The 15,983-nt window shown below is 44.7% G+C and overlaps 1 protein-coding gene across 1 annotated transcript in view; it reads left to right on the top strand.

Moving 5' to 3' along the window:
* SLC7A14 (solute carrier family 7 member 14) overlaps nt 1–15,983 on the top strand; it is a 118,447-nt gene that overhangs the window by 77,129 nt on the left and 25,335 nt on the right. The window contains exons 3-6 of the mRNA XM_060009997.1: nt 2,074–2,310; nt 3,957–4,174; nt 12,808–12,954; nt 15,479–15,687. Of these exons, the coding sequence (XP_059865980.1) occupies nt 2,074–2,310; nt 3,957–4,174; nt 12,808–12,954; nt 15,479–15,687 (811 nt within the window). The remainder of the gene's footprint in view (nt 1–2,073; nt 2,311–3,956; nt 4,175–12,807; nt 12,955–15,478; nt 15,688–15,983) is intronic.

The raw sequence follows: 15,983 nt of genomic DNA on the forward strand, positions 1-15,983 counted from the left end.
CTGACAGTCTGACCTCCAGGAAGTGGATGAAAACTATTTTACAAAGTGGAGGGAAGGGGGATGACATAGAAACTCAAAATAAGTAGCAGCCTAGGCCATTCAAGGTAGGGACAAACAGCTTTGCTAGCCTTGAGAGCATCTCCATAATACAGGACAATACAGTAACTAATGTAAAAGAAAATTATGTTCAATATATTTTGTAGCAAAATTCCATATAACAATAGAATCTTAGATTGTCAGAGTAGAAAGACACTTAAGACAGCATCCCAGCCTAATTCCTTTACTTTACAAGGAAGGAAACAACGTACAGGGGTACACAGGCCCAAGGTAGAGTCAAGACAAGAGGGCAGCCCAGCTGGTCCAGTGCTCCTTCCACATGGACGCCCTGACACTGATGCCACTGAGTGGAAGGAAAAGAGACAGTGCATCACATTTAATCATTCATTGTGTCCATGTTTTTGACATCTCTCTTTTTGCTTCCTTGCATTGATTTTACTCCCTTCAAAAGGAGAAGAGGGCTTCCCTGGTGGCGCAGTGGTTGAGAGTCCGCCTGCCGATGCAGGGGACGTGGGTTTGTGCCCCGGTCCGGGAAGATCCCACATGCCACGCACCGGCTGGGCCCGTAAGCCATGGCCGCTGAGCCTGCGCGTCCGGAGCCTGTGCTCTGCAACGGGAGAGGCCACAGCAGTGAGAGGCCCGCGTGCCGCCAAAAAAATAAAAAAAAGGAGAAGAAACTTGTTCTCTTTAGTCACAAAAGAGTGAACAACTTTTCCCTGATTTGTGATGAGAGAACCTCAAGGTTGGCTCTTAACAAATTTGGGACTGAAAGTAAAGTTTACTTTGAGTTCCCTTCTACCTCCTCCTATATCCCATTCCTGGTGTGTTTCCTCCAAGCTGTCTTATGTCTGTCCTTCCACTTGGTACCCCACCCATTGGCCCCAAATCCAGAATTCCTAGTACAGTGTAGAATATTCTCCCAACTTCCAGAAGTTTGGTGTATTCCCTGTCTCTTTCTAATTTGATCTCTAATTCTATAAAACAAAAAAATGAGGCAATATACCAGTGTTTCTCAAATGTAAGTGGGGAGCTTGTTAAAATGCAGATTCCTGGTCTCCATCTCCCGAAACTACAATTCAACAGATGACTCTGGTGGAAGGCGGCCCTGACCCACTTTGGAAAACACATGACTTCTGCTTGCCTCTCCAGCCTCGGACCCTCCCAGTCCCCCCAGGCACATCCCACTCCACCCAAAGCTTCGTACTGTCTCTCCCCACCATGTCTTTGCCTCATGTTCCACCTTCTGAGTGCAGTTAATTCCTCCGTATACCTCAAGAACAGCTGAGGCACATGTATCTCTGCTCCCCTTGTTCCTGTACGTCTCTGGATTATTGAGCTTATACAGCCTACGACGTGAGCTGATTTCCTGGTATAGCTCCCCTTGAAGGCAGGGCCCTGCCTTACTTGTCTTTTTTTAGTCCCAGCACTTGGCACCTTCCCAAGCACACAGTAGGCACTCTAAAAGTGTTCATTAAATTATCTTTTGTATGCGCTAAATTTCCTAGTTAATAACTAGTCAGTTATTTATATTTGCATTGTTATCACCCACCCACCCGCCAGTATAGTACAGGATTTTCGAGGGTCGCTTGAGGCATCACTCTCAAATGAGGAACACCTTTTGTAACAGGTAAAAATGAAAGAGAAGAAGGCTAGTATAACCTAACCCTGCTGCCATCAATTGTGGGGTCATAATGAGTTAGATCCATGTTCACTCGGGATATCCTGACACCTAAGGAACAATGACAGAGACACATACAATAACCGGGAGTTTTCCTAATGAAAAGGATCAGCTTCTAATAGTTCCTTAGAATTAGTTCTGGCATTCATTCAGGTTAAAAAGTTTTCCAGAAGTGAAGCTGGAACACATTAGAACTTTGAATTGATTCATTTATATAAAACTTCGCCTATTTGTTCTAAGGTCCCAGAGATTTCCAGTATTCTCTACCCAAGATGGTTAACCACCAGAAGTTTAGCTCATCTTCTGAAATCCATCATCCATGTGTGTGTCCCATGCAGGTGTCTGCTATGCAGAGTTTGGAGTCCGCGTCCCCAAGACCACCGGGTCGGCCTACACCTACAGCTATGTCACCGTCGGGGAGTTTGTGGCGTTTTTCATCGGCTGGAACCTGATCCTGGAGTACCTGATTGGCACCGCGGCCGGCGCCAGCGCTCTGAGCAGCATGTTTGACTCACTGGCCAACCACACGGTCAGCCGCCGGATGGCGGACAGCGTGGGGGCCCTCAACGGCCTGGGTGAGACTGCCACAGACTCTAACCCCAACATGCAAACTTGCTGAGCCAAATAAATGGGTTCCTCTTTCAGGATGCAATTTGGCAAAATGTATCCAGGGCCTTAATACATCTTTTGCCAAGTAATTCCCCCTCTGAATCTATCCTAAGGAAATTATTCTAGTTTCCATAAAAGCTTTATATGAAAAGATGTTCATCACAGCCTTATTTATAATAACAAAACATTAGAAACAGCTTAAACATTCTACAGTGATTACATAAACTAGGGCAGCTAGTTTATGTAATCTATAAACTATAGAGCTAGCAATTAAAAGGAAGACCAGGAAGACTGCTGTAATAGCATGGAGTATGTTTTTGATGCGATGCTGTATGACAAAGGATACAAACTGGACGTGCATCATGTTAATAACTATATAAAAATAAAACTAATACAGGAAAAAGAACTATAAGGAACTTCTCCAGTGGTTTCCTTAGAACATTTTAAAAATTTTTCATAAAAAAGCAGGCATTAATTTTTAAATAAGAAAATATATTTCTAAAAGAAACAGAATGGATGAGTAACCGAAATGAGTGAATACTAAATAATCAGAAGCTCACGTAACAAACACCTTGACACTTCAGGCTCTGAGCCTCACTTACAACCCACTTTCCATCCTGATGTCTGACTATCCCTTTACATTCAAGGGAAGCTAAACAGTAGTTGAGGAGGCTTTGGGGTCTTGCCCCAGAACTTCCAGGGACTAATTCAGGGGCTGCATGCAAGTCATTTGACTTTGGTGCCCCTATCTCAGAAGAACTGACCAAAATGCTGAGCACCTAGATACCATGAGAAGATAAAAAATATGAAGACCACATTTTCTCGGTATAATGATTTCATAGAATCTTAGGTCTGAAAGTGTCCTCCAAAATCAGGTAGCCCGCCCTTTCACTTTACAGATGAGGTCCGGAGAAAGGAGGCACTTGCCCAAGGCCACACAGCTGGTCACAGGCAAGAGTTCAGCTGAAATCCAGGAGTGTGACTGCGGAGGCAGTGCCGTCTCCATTCTATAGAGGGCAGGAGTCCACTGGCCAACAGACAAGACCAAAAAAGGTGGGGCATGTTCCCCGGCCATCTTCTCCGCAACCACATTCACTCAAATGGAAAGAACACCCTTCTTCCAATAATTTTCAAAGACACGTATTTCTAAATTTGCTAACAAAGAGAAATTTATGGACTATAAACTAAACAACAATGAAGATAAAACAGTTCAAATAACATGTCAGATCCATATATACATCTGAATGTCCTGGGACAGTCCTGACTTTGGATGTTTCATGCGATGGTTCCATAGGCACTGCTGTAATTGTCGTATCATGTGTCCCAATTTTTGGTCCAGGATATTAGGCCGCCTCACCTATATACCAAAACCTTCCCATTTGCAAATAGACACCTGTGGACCACAGTGGACGTGAACACACACACACACACACACACACACACACACACACACACACACACACACACACACACACACACACACACACACACACAGTTCCTTCTCCCTCCGTAACAAACTGACCACCTTTCTCTGAGCTGAGTGCAGATGCACCGGGGTAGGCCTGGGATTTTTTCTCCCTGGACAATATTAGCTCATGTCTTTCCACTCTAGGGAAAGGAAAACAATCATACCCGGACCTTCTGGCTTTGGTGATCGCAGTCATCGTCACCATCATTGTCGCACTGGGGGTGAAGAATTCTGTGGGCTTCAACAACGTACTCAATGTGCTGAACCTGGCAGTGTGGGTGTTCATCATGATTGCAGGCTTCTTCTTCATCAATGGGAAATACTGGTCTGAGGGCCAGTTCTTGCCCCACGGCTGGTCAGGGGTGAGTTCATTCCTAAATCCCAGTGTACCTGTTGCACGCTCTGCCTTCCACCCTGTGACAGTCTGAGACATACTTTCAAGAAAATGCTGCTTGTCTCATAACCTTCATGGCACTCTTTTCATCACCTTTTATCTGAATTTAATTGGAATGCTCTGAAGAAGAGGTTCTTTTTTATTTATTTGTTTCACAAACATTTGAGATCCTATTTTATGTGGAAAACAATAATAGACTTGAAGTTTTGGTCACTTGCAATATACCTAATATTACGCTAAATGCTCTGCATATAATATCTCATTTAACCTTCCTAATAACCTTGCAAGGAGGATATTTACATTCTGGTCTTACAGATGAAAAAAACTCACACTCAGAGAGGTCAAATGACTTGCTATTACGCACACAGTGTAAGTGCCCAAGTCAGGACCCAAAGCCAGGACTGTCTGACTCCATAGCCTGTACATGAACAGCTCAGTCCTACAGAATCTCTCTACAGTCTATTCAGACAGTCCGTAAATACACAAGGCAGTAAAGGAGGCCGGGAGAGTGGGCAGGTGAGGAAAGCATGAGTGTTGCCTGGGTATGGAAAAAGAAAAGAACAGTTTTCAAATCTAATCCCAACATTTGACCCAAGGTGGAGAGTTCTGCTGGGGTCTGAGAGCAGAGAAGCCCACCTGGTGTGGTCTGTGGGTTGACAAGAGAGTGCGCTGGACCAAAAGCACATTTTCAGATCTCATCCCTGTGACCTGATGGTGTGGTTTATGCTAAAGAAAGATGGGAAGGTCCGAGTGGCAAATTCTTTATACTGAGAAGTACTAGTTCTAAGTCGCACCTGGATTCTTTCTCTAGCACGACTAAAAATGCTTACTTTATGGATTTATTGGTAAAATTCACCAGCTCATTCTTCTTTTTTTCAAATAGTAGAATATAAATCAGAGAATTTTGAGTTAGAAGGGATCACAGAGGTCACCTGGTCCCATCCCCTCACTTAACAGGTAAATAAACTGAGGCTGGGAGAGGCACACCCACCCAGAATCAGTGACAGAAGCAAGTCCAGGATTCCACCAGTTTTGCTTTTGTAGATTTTGCTTACACTGGTTTTCCTCCAAGAGGTCCAGGGACCAGAAATAGCTCTTGGAGAACACTCAAAATAACTTCTGTGTATTCTAAACCATGCCATGCTGTTCAATGCAGAGAAACAAGCAAGGAAGCAATTTAAGCCAGATTTCTAGTCTTCTGCTTATCAGTAAGAATTCTGCAGAGTTCATCCCTCCCTCTTGAAGTGAAATAATCCTAAAACTGGTTAAAACCAGAAGAAGAGACAAAGAAACACTGTTAACCCCATTCTGGATTCCCAAGCCTATATTTTCTTATGATACAAATCGTTCCCTTCCTATCAAATAAGAAAACAAATTGTAATAATGAAAAAGAAGAATGTTTTCCCAGAACTCAACTGCATTTTCATCATAGCACATGAAAATGTTCTCACCATTTTCTTAACAATGTAAGAAATTACTGGGTCATGGACCTACTACAAGACTTCGGCCAACAGTTAACTTCTGTACTTTCAGGTTTTCTCATCTATCAAGTGGTAAAACTAATGACAACCAAATGTTTGCAAAAAAAGAATAAAATCTTAGATGTTTTTATGTGCACATTGTGTGGTTAGCAACAGCGATCATGACAGGAGGATGGAGTTAGAATTTACCCACTACCTGCTGGGTGCCCAGCATTCTGCTCTATGAATATTATCTCACTCTTAAAACAAAACTTTAAAGCAGGTGCTGCTATCCCCAACTTACAAATAGAGAATTCAAGGCTCAGAGAAGCTGGGTAACTTGCCTAAAGTCATTTAGCTAGTCGGTGCCAGGACTGAAATTCCCACCCAGGTGTGTGGCTCCAAAGTCCCTTCCACTACACTGAGTGCCTTATGTATGATGACCCCTCCCTTCTGAGCCGTCTTTTAAAAAAAAGTAAGAATGTAATTAATCTGACATGTCACATTTTCATTTTCTTTAAGCCTTCACAAAGTCTTGGGGTCTTGGAGCTAGAAGGAGTATTAAGATGGGGGTATAGTTAAGCCGGCCCAGGCCAAATGTGCATTTTTACTAAGACATCATATCAAAGCAATTTGAAAACTCTTCTTAATTACTCAGATCATGTTTAATTTTCAAAATCTCCCTAAGAACTTATCTAAACGGCACACACTGTAGTCTAGGCCCCATGTGAAGACTGGAAATAGTCAATATCTTCTGTGTAAATACCCTTTGCCCATGCTGAAGAAGATGAACCAGTCTCTTAGCTCTTCCTTTTGTGCTTTGTTCTGGGGTCTTTATTCTCTTTGGGGGCATCTCCTCTCCCTGCTCAGGGGCTCCACATCCTTCCTCAGTCAGGAGCTGCCTCATCACGGAAGGAGCTAAGCAAGCTAGGCTTAGGGGCTTCCCATTTACCCAATCCCAGGTCTCACTAGCTTCTACAGCAAGAAAAGAAAATCGGAAATCAAGGCATAAAAAAGAAAGGAAGGATGCCATCCCTAACCATTTTTTCCTTATGACATACTCTTTCATACACACTTTTCGTTTAATCTTCACCACAGCCTTGCAAGATAAGTACAATGATCTCCACGTTTACATCAAAATAACTGAAGTTTAGAAAAGTTAAGATCACAGATCTAGACTGTTATAGAGCTGAAATTCAATCCCAGTCCTAGATGAGCCAAAGCCCTTATTTACTCCATTACGCCCAGGTTTGCACGCATCAAACCAACTGTCCTTTTTGGCACCTTTGGCCACTGACCTCACTCCAACCCAAACGTCTACCTGGAGTAGGCTTGTCATTGGTCACCAAAAAAGCTTGGCTGGGATTTTGGATTTTTCACTGCAAATCCATATTCCCTGCAAGAAATTCAAATGTATGTCCTAGTGGCTGTGCCTAAAAACATCATCTGAGCACAAAGGACAGCCCAGTGTGAAGATGATGCTGACTCATCCTCTCTGCTGTCTGCCCGGCCTTGGATTTCTGCGTTGTACATTTCCTCCACAGCCGACTGCCTAGACCTGTTCTTTCTTGACTTTGGTTTCAGGTTGCTTTTCCAGTCCAGCAAGGCCAGTCTGAATATGGAGGCTATTTTTTAAGATCTGACACCTTCTCATGAGAATGTCATCCACCAAGTGAATAAACACACTCCCTACTGTCATCTGACAATTGTCAGCAAAATCGAGTTGCCTACTTGGCAGCTTCATGAACTTCTTCACTCCTTAAGGAAATTCTGACCCACCCCGACAAAGGAACTAGTGCAGAGTTCCAGTCCACTTTCTTCTTCAATCCTTTTAGGTAGGACGGGATGGAGGAAACCACTGTGGACAGAGTGGTTTATAAGGATACCATTACATGACTTGAAACAATTTTCAAGGACTCTGAAAGAGTTAAAGAGCAATCCATCCTCTGGCCATAGACCCCTCAGAAGCCTACTCTTTCCCTGCTCCAACCACTTCCTTCCAAAGAAAATAGCATAAGGAATGGTTTACTCACTTACAGGTTCTGGGTCAAATGCTTCTTTGGTCTTGAAGAGCTTAAGAACAACAAACACTTTTTTTCCCTATATCAAGTAACTGCTGGCCCTCAGCTGAACCCCTGCTTCCATCTGCAATTCCTCAGCTCTTGAACATTGTTGGATGCGTATTCGCTATATGTTATTTGTTCTCGATGCTATCTTATGGTTTCTCTTTAACCAAATAAGACACTCTACCAGCACAAATAGCTCCCAGGAAAATGGTTCAGAGCAATATTTGTGGGGAATGCTGACAGCCTCCAAACAAAGGAAAACCTGTTTCCCATGTCTCCACATCTGAATCCACTTGTTGGAACGTACTAGCACATTCCACTGTCGCTGTGGACAGGCTGCTAATAGATCTGGAGCATGAGGGTGGAAGGAAATGCTGTTAAAGTTGGAGTTTTGTCTTGTGACCTTGAGAGTGAATTATAAAAATGTGCCTAATTATCTCCTAGGCACATCTGGCAGACACACCAAGGCAGAATACAGAGAGCTGCCGCATCCTAATGCCTCTCAAATATCAGCAAGGCACGAGGGCCAGCGTTTAGGGATCCCAGACGCTGAGTAGCAGGCCAGCAATGACATTCTTTTGTCAACTAATTAACCAGCGGCCCGCCAGCAACTGAGGGACGTGCTGTTTCCCCACAAACCTCTGTAGAGGGAAGGAGCCATCTGGATCGCCTGGCTGAGCAGCTACACCAGGTGGACTTTGGAAGACAATTTCCATTAATGTCATCAAATAAAAATCAATATTGGTTTTTTTTATTTATATAAAACATTAAAGGAAAGTTAGGATAAAGTACAGATGAACCCAGAAACACACACACACACACACACACACACACACACACACACACACACACTTCACCCACCAATTTAATTCACAGATGCTCACCCCTAGGCACCACACACATTCTTTCATGCATGGAAGTGTATCCTAATCGTAAATACAGAGGCGGGATCTGAGATCTGGGTAGAGTGAAGTGGAAAGCAGTTTTAGTGGGTATTTGGGTAGAGACACACCCATACACAGTTTCATTTCGTGGTTCTTTTGTATTTACCAGAAATTATTTGCTTACAAGGAAGAAGAACTTATTCAAACTAACTCAGGTAAAAAGGTGACCCTATTTGCTAATTGTGTTATCTTTTCTTACATAATCTGTTTAGTTAATCTATATCTTGTTAGGCCAGAGTCTGTTTGATCTTGGCAGGTGCGCTGATTTTTCCCTATTTGCCCACAGTCCCCAGATCCATTCTCTACCCCTCATGCTCTGTTCTGTGCTCCAGAAGACCCCCTGCTGGTTGCTTCCTGTTGGGTTTAGCCAATGGGAGGTATCATCAGATCAGAAGGTGAGAAGAGAACAAGGCCGGGGTATTTCTTCCTCCCTTCTTCCCAGCCCTGACCCCTAGAGTGCCTTCACTGAAATCATTCATTTGAACCATCTGAGTTAAATTCCGTGTCCTGCCTATCGCAGTAGAACCTCCAGATGTCCTACCTTTGATCTGTTTAGTCTTTCTTCAACCATAATTTCTTTCTAGTTCTACACATGCAAGTTCAGGCTAACAGATATTCTCTTTGCAAACTTATTCTCTCTCTTCCCAACTTGATCATAGTTAATTTTCTGGTATCTAATCATTATCAGTAATTGCCATCCATTCTTTCATTCATCTGGGAAATAGTAGCATCTGTGTTTTACAAACAATATAGATATTTATTAATCTTGTTCAGTTTGCTACCACAGTCAAGGTAGCATTTTGGGTCGTGCAGTGTCCTCTAGACTCCAAGCCCCAGGAAGTCAAGCTCAGAGTGCTTTTTGCACATAACTGCATCCACATCACCAAGCACAGTTCCTGGTTCTTGGGAGCAGTTAATAAAATGTGTCAAGTTCTAAAAGAAAAAATAAGGAGGACGAGGAAGAGGAGGAGGAATTTGTGCCCTTGGTTTCATCTGTTCTAGAAAAACTTATAAAAGTAATAAAAATACTACTGATAAGAGGAATATTTATTAAGTACCTATTGTATTCTATGACTGTGGTTGACTGTATTATCTCATTTAATCCCTGGAACAATCCAACGAGCTTTATTTCCATTTAAGTGATAAAGAAAATGAGACCCCAAGGGGTTAGGAACTTGTTCTAGGTCACCAAGCTAGTACCTGGCAGAACCAACCTAGGTCTGACAGTCTACAGAATCTGCACTCCTAACCAAGTCCTATGCCACCCATTTGCATGGCTCTGTGATTCCCTCTGAAGCCTTCAAAATTGGAAGGTGTCCCTCCAATTCTGTCTGGAGGTATCTTCCACTGAGTCTTCTTTTTCAGTTAGACATCCCCTGGTCCTCAGTTAATCTTCATATGGCATGGTTTACAGACCTCTCACCTTTTTCCAGGGTAGATTGGCCCTATAGTTCTTATTTAGGACCTTCCTACCCACCTATCCTCAGCAGGGAGCTCTTGCAGTATCTATGACCTTTCCATCCAGCACTGATCACACCAAGTGGGCATAGCACCGTAGCCGTGGGACATCCTAATCGGGAGCAATGCATCTTTAGACTGATTGTCAGAGAAGGTCACTGTATGATTTACAAGAGGGGTGTGTGTGTGTGTGTGTGTGTGTGCGCGCGTGTGCGTGTGCGTGTGTGTGTGTGTGTGTGTGTGTGTGTGTGTGTACGGGAAGAAAGATGTTAAAGGAAGAGAAGACAGGACTGTTTTCTGGAAGCTGTCTTAAAGCAAGGCTTTCCTTGATTGGAGCAGCTTAGCGAGCCTACAGTCCCAGTAATCATTCATCCCTGAACACCAGAGACATTTGTTAGACAAATGAAAACAAGCACGTTTCCAAACCTGTGAACCTCCACATACGATGAGGTGAGATCTGTTTGACCTTCTTGTCTGGATGCCAAAGACACTTTCCACGTCCTCAAATGGAGGACTTCGCTGGTGTGAAATTGGGAGTTATCTCCTCTCCCAGAAAGTACCCCTCTGGTGACAACTGCTTGTTTGAGAAGTTCTTTCTATTAGAATAGATCAGGAGTTCTTAGATTTTTTTGTGTGCAGTAGACTCCTTGGCAGTCTGGTGAAGCCGATGGACCCCTTTTGAATTATGTTTATACTATGTATAAATTGTGTTTATAAATGAATAACCTAATTACATAGGAGTTCGAAAGAAATCAATTACAGTTAACCTATGAACAACACGAGTTTGAACCAAGCGGTTCCACTTAGGTGGATTTTTTTTCAAAAGTAAATACTACAGTACTACACTGGTCAGTGGTTGGTTGAATCTGCAGATACAGAACCACAGATATGAAGGAACCGAGTACATGGGGGAACCACAGATACAGAGGGCCAGTATAAGTTATACTCAAATTTTCAGCTGTGCTGTGGTTGGCACCCCTAACCCCCATGTTGTTCAAGGGTCAACTGTATATTGAAATATAGTTATAAAAATATTTTTAAATTGTGATATAACAATGTGCTTTGTTATCAGTGCTTTAAATATTAATATCTATGTCTAATAACTGACATAAATTGGAAGTCACAATGAGCACAAGTGGTATTTCAAGATCTCTGCAACAACTAATACGATGGGAAAACAGCTGATTGCTATTGGCGACAAAGTCACAGGTACTGTTAGTCACCTACACTCATAATTGAAAGAAATGATAACATTCAGTTGAAGGGTAGTGAAAAGAAAGATGTATTATTTTCTCTGAAAAATTCTCAGACCCTCCCCCATGCGAATTGCATGGACCCCAGAATAAGAACTTCCAGTTAGAGAACTGAAGCATTAAAGTCCTGACAGGAGAGACTGTAGAAGAGACCAACTCATTTTACAGATGAGCAAAGGTTGCTTTTGAAAGTTTGACACAATCTTCTATTTTGTGATGTTCCTTGTGGGTTCCAGGTTTTCGTCTTTTACCTATTGAGAAGTCAGTAGGAAAGGTAAGAGTGAAAATTTAGGGACAGGTGTCTGCCTGGCACGTGTTTAGAATTTCATCATTTATAAACCGAATATGGAGAAAAGGAAAAAATGGTCAGTCCACAATGAGCCTCACTCCTGGCCCCCTGGCTAGACCTTGCAGGTTGCCAAATGCCCTCACCCCATACACAAAAGCCCAGAAAAATCTCTTTCATCTTCCCCAAATGGGACACCCCCAAGCATTCAAAGAGGCACATTTCTTACTTTCAGCTGATAATGAGAATGCTAAGGTGGGAAAACATAATTTAAACTTCGAGAGGTTCTTTGGAAGAAAGTCACACACTCCTCAATGGAAGATTTTCACTGCTTGACTCATCAAGTCACAGCCATCCTTGGGATCACACAGGCCCCTGTCAGACAGGCATCCAGCAGATGTCACTGGGTATCACCTCCTCAGCTTCACACTGCCGCCCTCCTCCTCCTGCCCCTGCCCTGTAGCCCAACAAGGCCACTCAAGCCCCCAAAAGGAACAGTAAAATCAAATTGTCTCTACCTGTCTTCCCATGAAAGACACTACACGATTTGAAGATCTGAAAATCTTTTATATCGTTTCACATCTGGAAGATGCCCTGGAAATGATCTGCCAGGGTCACTAATGGTAATCTGCGCAGGACAATATGTGCAAAAGCATCTGCGCCCCTACACTAAATGCCAGAAGCGCCCGCCCCATGTCTCTGTCGGTCACAGGTACCTCCCTACATTTCCAAACATCTCCTAAGGGCAGTCATACGGACCCTGGTTGTGATTGAGAGCCACTGAATGAAAACAGAGCACAAAGAAGTTAATGAGTTCCCCAAGACATAGGGATAGCCAACTTACTGATTTATTTGTAACCCCACTTACTTCCAAAAATTATTTGAATGTGTTGAATGACCTCGTTTTTATTTGGATATAATCCTTCTTATCTTCATGTTACACATGGGGGAATTTCCCAGTGTCACACAGCTAGAAAGTAGAGATCAGAACTCAAGCGTTGAGCACAAGTTCTACCACATTACTCCTTCTACCACTCAGTACTGTTTGCCGGGCACCAGGCAACTCTGGGGACCACGTCAGGCCCTGGTGCTGCCCTGACACTTTGAGTCTGATAAATGTCTTCATCCCTACAGGTGCTGCAAGGAGCAGCCACATGTTTCTATGCGTTCATTGGCTTTGACATCATCGCCACCACTGGAGAGGAAGCCAAGAATCCCAACACATCCATCCCTTATGCTATCACTGCCTCCCTGGTCATCTGCCTGACAGCATATGTATCCGTAAGTACCAAATGCTTATGTGACCCTCCTCATGGCCTTTTCATATTTGACCTTAAAATGTGGCTCTGGGACTGGGTGTCCTTCTGTCAGGAAGTAATCCTTTACTTGTGCCTTCTAGGTGTTTGTACACATATGTTTCATGTTGCTCCCTCTTTTTACACTGGCTCAAGCTCACCCCACCCACCAATGACAAGGAGAAAATCAGGGCTCCAAACTGGAGCCGGGAGAAGCCCCAGGTCCTCACTTCAGCCATGGCCCCCATCCCTGCTCCGTCCTATGCACAGGCTCTTGGTGTCCGCTGCTGCCCAGGGGATAGTGTGCAGGGAGTGGGCTGCCGTCCAAGGAGCTCAGATCACAGGCTGGCAGTAACGGGTGGGTGTGCAAGCAGAGGCACTGTGGGCCTCTGCGCTCCCTCCTCAATGCCCTTCTGTCTTCTGGGAGCTTCCCGGCAGCAAAGAGACAAGGCTCTCCCAGGGTGGGGAAAGAGAATTCATCATCCTCTAGAAATGCTTCTCCCTTAAATCTGGGGGGTTGGGGGGTGCAGAGTGGGAGGAGAGGTAATTTCTTTCTGCCAGTTGCTCCCTCTTTTTACACTGGCTCAAGTTCGCCTCTTCAGGTTTCCCTGCCAAGGGAAGTCCTTAGAATGAAGCCTTCAGGCTGTCTCCTGAGGATCACGTCCCTCAGACACTCCTCACACTTCTGATGCGTCATCTCTCAGCTCCCATCCCAGAATTTCTATCACAGAAATAGTTCAGCCACATGCAACATCCCCCTCAGCCCCTGGCAGTGGAGAGGACCAGCTGGTAAGCCGACAGATGTGTGGTTACACAAATCCCCCCAAGTCCTGGAGGTCCAACTCACTTCAGCCACCACAATTATCATAGAAAGAGCCAGCAGCCAGGGTGCACGCGTCAGCCCTGCTGCTCCTGCTGCCACGGCATGCGACAAGAACCTCTTCACAACCCCTACCAAAAAAACCGGAAAGACACCTTTAGCAACAACCTGAAGAAACCAGGCCAAGGGATCATTAAGGCAAGCTGCAAAACAGGACTGTCCTGGAAGCCAAAGGAAAACATGAGAGCAGCACTGGATGTGGTTTGCCCACCCAAACCTTTATGGATAGGTCAGTTATCACCCCCCCCCCCCGCCCCGCCCCATGCACACACATGCAACTGGCTTCATCTTATCCAACCCTGATTAGCCCTGCAGACAGAATGTTCAGGAGTAGCTGGGGGTGGGGGAAGCAGGCAGGGGTAGCAGCAGAGACACTCTGCTCTGCATTCCCCCTCCCTCATACCTCCCCTCTTCCAGTAGTCAACCGTTGTAGCACACGCAGTAAAGTTAATAATCACAGCTCCTTCCTTAGAAGAGTGCTTTACAGACTACAGAATATGTCTACGCATCTACCAACTTTTGCCTATCCTAATCTAATGTGGGCAGGACACACTCTGAGAGTTGCTGTAAGAATCTATCCCTCTCTCCTCAGGTCTACCCCAATGTTGCTGGGAAAGATTCCCTTTTAGAATGTGTGGGCCCTAACCATGCCTCAGGGGTTGTTTGGTCTTGTGTTGGTCAGCAGGCACCCATTCTACCACCAGGAAAAAGTCAAATTGCTGGGCTGTGGTCATTCATCCTGCTGTCCTCCCTAGTGGCGCATGGCTTCACTGGAGGATCCTGGCTCCTGAGAAACAGGCAAAGAGGTGATCTAGAAATGAACCACTCTCTCCTTTTCAGGCTCCGGACTCCCTCACTGATGCCAGGATTGGCCTTCACAGGCCAGGGGGCACCTGGTCTTAGGACTGGCGGCTCCATCACCTGGGGCCAATTATGACGGGAGGGATGTTACAGCAGATCTATGACATGTGAGGAGAAATAGCCTTAGTGGTCTTATAGCCCACAGGAGTACTGGATTCCATCCTGATGCCATAATTTACTTCTTGGCCTGCCGGGTTCCTGGGACTGAGCTACAGAGAGGAAATGGAAACATGAGTCCCGTCAGTTAATCGGTTGTGGCTCTCCTACGTATTTACCTTTAGAGTTTTGATCTCTGGTCTTTAGGGTTAGATCTAGTACAGTTACGATCCTGTAGGACCCTGAAAGTATAAAAGAAATGAGACTCTTGTCCATGTGGGCAGGGTGCTCATGGTCACTGCCAGGCCCTGGCTCTAGTGCCTTAGGCTGCAGCTCCTTCCATCGGATAATATCTGCCCTTCATTGAACTATCAGTGTAGCTCTGCTCTCATGGAGCTGAAATACCTGCAGACTTATCCCTCAGATACAAAAGGGTCACAGAGAGATATTACAAATGATTTGGTCTAGTCCACTAAATTCACATGTGGGGAGAAAATACTGAGACCGAGCGTTCCAAAGGCCAAATAACTGGTCTACAGTAAAGGCACGTGCCACGAAGTGGCAGACCCCAGCTCCCATGCAGGACCAGGCCTCTTTCCTCTCCTATGGGACCTCCATCCATGCTTCAGACAGACCCCTCTACCCCCAGCCATGTTTCCTCTTGTTTTAACAGGTGAGCATGATCTTAACTCTGATGGTGCCATATTACGCTATTGACACGGAATCCCCGCTCATGGAGATGTTTGTGGCTCGTGGGTTCTATGCTGCAAAATTCATAGTGGCCATCGGGTCGGTTGCAGGACTGACAGTCAGCTTGCTGGGCTCCCTCTTCCCAATGCCGAGGATCATTTATGCCATGGCTGGCGATGGGCTCCTTTTCAGGTAAGGGCTATGCTCGGTGGCATTTATTCTATTCTTCCAGGCCTGCCCAGGGAGACTGTCACCCACTGTCAGCCTGACTGTAATTCTGATGTGAGTGCCTGTCACATAGACAATGGAACTTGTCATATATCTTGGCAAAGGGTTTGAGTGATATTAGTTTAGGTCCTAAAACAGCCCCTCCGTTTGACTCTGGGTCCCTCAATCTAGCAACAAACTAATATGTCCCCCCAATGGCCCCCTCCCCTCTTATTTGACATTGTATAAAGATGATGAGTGCCAAAATGCTACACTGGGTG

Source organism: Delphinus delphis, chromosome 4, assembly GCF_949987515.2.
Source record: "Delphinus delphis chromosome 4, mDelDel1.2, whole genome shotgun sequence".
Classification (NCBI taxonomy): domain Eukaryota; kingdom Metazoa; phylum Chordata; class Mammalia; order Artiodactyla; family Delphinidae; genus Delphinus; species Delphinus delphis.